Here is a 5,873-nt window from a genome sequence, read left to right on the forward strand (position 1 = left end):
CATCCATCCATCCATCCATCCGTTCATCCATCCCTCCATCTACCCCCCACCCACCTGCCCACCTGTCCATCTAGGCAATCTATCCATTCACCTAACAATCCATCCACCATCTATCCATCCATCCATCCATCCCTCCATCTATCCCCCACCCACCTGCCCACCTGTCCATCTAGGCAATCTATCCATTCACCTAATGATCCATCCACCATCTGTCCATCCATCCATCTATCCATCCACCCATCTGTTCATCGGTCTAATCTATTCATCTATACCACTCATCCAGTAAACATTTAAATATCTATAGAATGCCTGGGTACCCTACAGAATGTTTCTAGAAGATTCCCTGTGTGCTGATGGTGCTAACTAGAACTGGTGGGGCATGTGTGGTTCTACCACCTGGACGCAGCATTGATTTCTGCATTTCACTAGATGACCCACTTATCCTTCCTTGACGACTTATGGCAGAAAACAGAAAGTCAAGCAGAGAGGGGAGACATTTCTAGCTAAGAAACAGAGTAAGCAGCACACAATTGCAGAGGATCAGAACCAAGTCAAAGAAGCTGCATCCCATCATGACCAGCAGGGACCAGTCACAAGATCAGGAGGATGTGGAAACCCAAGGAGGAGCTCCAGCATCCTGTCAGGAGACAAAGCCAGACTGGACCCAACTTCCTGTGTGGTCCAGACACTCTCGTCCTCCTGATGATAACATTCACCAGGTCCTCAGCAAGAAAGAAAGAAAGTGCCCTTTATTGCTGGTTGATTCTCATTTCTCTTTGAATCAGCCATCCATAAAACCCTCTGTATTTTGTGTTCTTTACAAGGTCCCAAGAAACAGGACTCCACCTGGCAGTCAGAATGTCTTCTGATGCACAATGCACAGAACAAGATAATAGGTTTTCTGTACATGCAACACTGCGTTGGGCCTCACTACACGAAGCACTGGTGCTGGCAACATTGAGCTGGGAGCTCATTAGGGGAGACAGGCATGTAAATAAGTCCTTGTAAATAAGACACGTAAATAAGACAACAGAAGTGAGAAGCAGAGATAAGGTGTTCCATCCATGGGTGACGGGCCTGATTTCACCTGGAAATACTCCTCAGAAAAAGTCATAATAGAGTCTTACTAGAGAGTTGTGGTTCTACTTCCAAATCTCTTGGACGTCTCAGTTTTGAGGACAGGCAGGGAACACTAGTGGGCTACCCTTTGGCAGGTCCTTATGAATTTGTCTAGCACGAAGGAACTCTGCCCGGCAGCTGTGCGACGCTTTTCCAATCCCATCTCCATGGCAATTAACGCTGACAGCTACAATTTGCATTGCATGTGATGGTTTAGAAAGGGTGTTCCTAGCTGGTTCCTAGCTTCACAACTGCCTTTGGTTTGGATTGGTGCTAGCAACTCTATTTTACAGATAAATACATAGCTGTGAAGAAACGGAACTTGGTTTTAAACTCAATGCCTTTGACCTTAAATTCTGTGCCCTTCCCATTGGACACTGTTGTTCAGGGTCAGTGAGTGGGCTCCCACTCGTAGAGATGCTAAAGGGTAAAAGACTCACTACTGCTGCTGGCCGAGCACCAACCGCGTCAACGCGTCGCACTGGCGGTCATCCTCTGCCCCTTTGACCATCTACTTTACCAAGCACAGTGTTGATGTCCTTCTCCAGGGACTCGCCCCTCTGGCTTACACCCCCCAAGTATGTCAGAACAAGTCTCAGCATCCTTGACTCTAAGCAAGACAGAGATGTTCCTTCGGCAGTTCACGCAACGGTCAATGTTCTTGGTCAACAGTGGAATTCAAAGGTACCGGGAAGTCTTCACGGTCACCCTGGAACCCATGAAGCACTGGCTGGCCTTTCAGGCAAACTTACTCTCCGTCCGGGAGGCCCTTGGGATCCTGGTGAGCCCTGTTCACCTTTGAAACCTAGAGAGATCTGTAGACAGGAGCTTGTGTTAGTCGACACTTCTGTTCACAGGGTTTATCACAGGTCTTTAAATAAGACGTTAGGGAGCCCTGGTGGCATGGCCCTTGGGGGGTTTCACTGCTGTCCCACAGGCGGTGCCTCTCCGGTGAGTCCACCAGTCACGCTGCAGGATTTCAAAGATGGGCTGTGTCCTCCTGGGTCATCTGCAGCCTCCACTCTACTGAGGTCAGCTATGAGGCCATTCCAGTTCCATGGCAGTGAGTGAGGGAGTGTGAGCGAATAAGACTTGAATTAAAGCCAAAAGAAATGCAGAGACCAACCAGCCATCCAAGCCAAGGAAATTTGCTCCTTCGTAGCATAAACTAGCCATTCTTAATCACTGGGAAACAGCCTTTCCCTTCGTGTGTTTATTACTGACACACGTTGGCACTGGCTTTGCCTTTAAATCTGAATTGGTCAGGAACTTAGATTGGCACGAGTGGACACAAAGCAAACATCCCAGATGACAGAGATCGTAAAGGGAAAGCCTCCCACGTGGAAGAGACCAAGTGAGGAAGATGCTTCCTCGCCCGCATGAGAAGACCTGGGGGGCTGTCTCGGGCCCACGCACAGAGGTAACGGGTGTGGACGCTGCTGAGCGCCCAGCGGCCAGATGGAACGCCTCCCTTAGCTGCCTCTCTCACGCTGGTGATGACCACTGATACTGCAAATAAGCATCTGCCTGCTCAGCACTTTTATAAGTGTGCAGAAAACTCTACTCTGCGCTCTGCTAATTAGAATTTCCCCACAGCCTTCGTTAACTTGACCTTGGTCATCAAGACTGGAATCATCAAAATCCCTCAGAGGCACAGCAAAATGATGGCAACTTCCCCTCCACCAGCCGAGTTAATGTCCTGGGGTTTCATCTGTGCCTCAGGAAGGGCTGGAAGATACTAGCATTTCCTGGAATCACCAGCCATCAATGTGTGGATCTCTAAAATAGCCCAGATTCATGAGAACTCAGATCTGTAGAGCTGAACATAAATGACCTTAAGGGTCACTGAGTTCAACTCTCTTGTCAGAAACCTAGAGCTTGAAAAGCTGTGTTAAGGTCACAGAGCCAACGAGTGGCATTTCGGACTGGGGGTTGGATCAATGGTCCACATTTATTATTACAGCATAAGAGACAGAGAATTCCCGAGAAAGCATAATCACATCTGGGATGATAGGCCACTTACTGTCTGTCCTCGGAATCCTTTAGGACCAGGGTTCCCAGGCATTCCTGGGTCGCCAACATCACCCTGAGAATTCATAAAAAGAAATTGAGAGGGTAAATGAATGCCATGAAAGTATTTCTTCCATTAGGAAAAAATGACCTTTGAAATACAATCGATCTTCCAACAACTGCACTACATAGAATTGAAGGTCAATACAACAACCAAGGCCCCTTTCCTGCTCTTTGGGACCTCCTGGCTGTCTTCAGTTGTCACTGGTGTGCTTACCTATCCTCCAAGCACTTCTAATTTCTTATTATGACGAATCTCAAGTCAAAGGGCTTGATTGAGCATGTTTGAAATCGGGAGAATGGAGCAGGAAAAGAGCATGGTTCCGGTCCGCTGTTTATAGGACTGCAAGGAGTTGTAGTTGAATGGGAAGCACGTAATGATAATGATATTACAAATATCCATGCACTAACCAGTGCAGCTCTATCCAATCAATCACCAAAGATAGATGATAGATAGATAGATAGATAGATAGATATAGATAGATCTAAAAACCAAAGACAAGAAGCAGAGCATTGATGACATAAGATATTAACTAACGGATTATTGGCTTTTTAAAATCCATAAATTAAAGAAAAGCTGAAGTCTGAAATATTGTACTCTGAGTTTGTTGGGGAAATGAATTTTACTGGCTAATTATCAATATGCCAATGTGGTATTTTTCAGCAAATTGAAATATGATCATTTCTTCCCTTTAATCAGTGAACTAGAAATTTATATTCTAGAATAAGAAATCTTAACTAGTATTTAATTGTCTCCATCACTACTCATGAAAATAATCTATCTATTAGCAATTCATCATTAAAGATATTACTTAGAGTGGATTTTTAAAGTGGGTGCTTTCTTATAGTTGACTTTATTTGATTAACCAGACATCCCACTTTTCAAGTATTATTTTGTATTTTAATTTAAACATGAATTTTGAGGCAATCTCTGCTCTAGAGACTTTAAAAAAAATCTTATTGTAATCCCCATACCTAATATAGACATAACATGAGCAATCTTGACGTGAAGGGCGTGTCTGGCCCCAGAGCCAGGGTATGGATTTCAATCTGGTTACCAAAGAGAAATTCCAGAAACTATTTCATCAGGCGAACAATAGAAACAGGATTATTCTTAGGGAGGAAAATAAAAAATGCCAATGGTGTTTGGGACCAGCGGAAGCTGAGAGGAGGTGGCAGCGGAAAACTAGTGATAGGAATGTCGTGGTCTTCCATGTGACAGAAAGGGAAGGCCACACTCGTGAGGTCAAGAGGGCAGCAGCGGGAACCGAGGGCACGGAGCAAGATGACCACGGGGGCAGTGAGGCCTAAACGTGGTGAGGACGCCTCCAAGGAGGGGAAGGAGGAGGAGGCAGTGTGGGGGCCGAGAGGGAGGGGAAGGCCGTGTGCAGGAAGGGAGGGGAGAGGCCACGGAGATGGAATGAAAGCAGACAGCCATCGTCAAGTGTCCCTGACCCAGAGTGATCCGGACAAATGTGGGGGGGACAGAGGAAGAGTTGTCAAATGCCATGTCCAGATGAGCAGCTCAGGGGCTGGCAGGCACCTTCCCCACCCTCAGGAGAGAAGAAAGGACGTGTGGTTTCAGGATGAAGAGGTGGAGAGAGCGTTTGTGTCAACACGCCTCCTTCTTCCCGAGAACACAACTATGTATCATCTTCTTGCTCACAAAGCAAGCCACGTCCAGCGAACAAGGCTGCCAAGAGCATCACAACTGCAGTTTCTTCCTATTTAAGACAGTGTTCAGTGAGCTGAGAGTGGAAAAAGAAAAGGCACATAACATCATTTTAAAAAGCTTTCTGTGTCAATGGAGTACTACGTTGCATTGAAAAACAAGGAACTCATGACATATTATACAAAGTGCGTGAACCTGGAGGACATTATGCTGAGTGAAATATCTCAGTCACTAAAGGACAAATACTGCATAGTGCCACTGTTGTAAAACGGGACTGACATTGGGGTTGAGGGGAGACTGAGAAAGATGGGGTAAATTATGTACACTGCTTTGAAACAGATGAGGGAGGGAACTGTTTAAAAGGGATATGTGATTAGGTATTACTGTAATGACAGGAGTCCAGAATGAAGGTAGCATAGGGGAGTGGACTTGGGGGGAGGGATTGTATAACAATGAAAAATTTTTGTTTTACTTTCAAAGAGAAGAGTGAACTGAGGGGGAGGGGTGGTCAGGGAGAAAAGTGCAACAACAAATGAACAGAAATCCAAAGTCTCTGTAAACTTTCATTAATTAAAAACAAAAATCAGCCAGTTAAAAAAAAGCTTTGTGTGCTCAGCTGAGCCCCACTTTGAGCTGGAAGCAGGTGCAGTAAGACAGAAGGAGGCTGTTCCACACCATCCACTTGTGAGGGTGGAAGGGTAGGATTCCTTCATGAAAGAATGCTCCCTGTCGACGGGCCTAAAAAGGCCATTTTATCCTTAAAGCAGAATGGAGTGGCATCCTTTTAGTCAGATGATTTATTTACTTTTTGAAAGCATAAATTATGTCTTATTACTCTTTGGATCTTGAGTGGATATTCCATTCTTTTTAACTCATTCTCGGATTCTTTATTAGCCCGACCCAGTAATCATCAAAAGAATCTCCTTTTTTTAAAAAAAAAAAAAAATTTAGGTTGTTTATTTTTCATTTCAATGAACATCTACAGAGATTTTGGGATTCCATTCATTCATTG

The 5,873-nt window shown here is 45.2% G+C and overlaps 1 protein-coding gene across 1 annotated transcript in view; it reads right to left on the minus strand.

Moving 5' to 3' along the window:
• The window catches only part of COL6A5 (collagen, type VI, alpha 5), a 99,361-nt gene that overhangs the window by 43,575 nt on the left and 49,913 nt on the right, over nucleotides 1-5,873 (minus strand). The window contains exons 27-28 of the mRNA XM_006883398.1: nucleotides 3,143-3,205; nucleotides 1,872-1,934 (exon numbers count right to left, since the gene is read on the minus strand). Coding sequence (XP_006883460.1) covers nucleotides 1,872-1,934; nucleotides 3,143-3,205 — 126 coding nt within the window. The remainder of the gene's footprint in view (nucleotides 1-1,871; nucleotides 1,935-3,142; nucleotides 3,206-5,873) is intronic.

The sequence above is a fragment of the Elephantulus edwardii genome, unplaced genomic scaffold, assembly GCF_000299155.1.
Source record: "Elephantulus edwardii isolate Elephantulus edwardi_28Jun2011 unplaced genomic scaffold, EleEdw1.0 scaffold00027, whole genome shotgun sequence".
Lineage (NCBI taxonomy): Eukaryota > Metazoa > Chordata > Mammalia > Macroscelidea > Macroscelididae > Elephantulus > Elephantulus edwardii.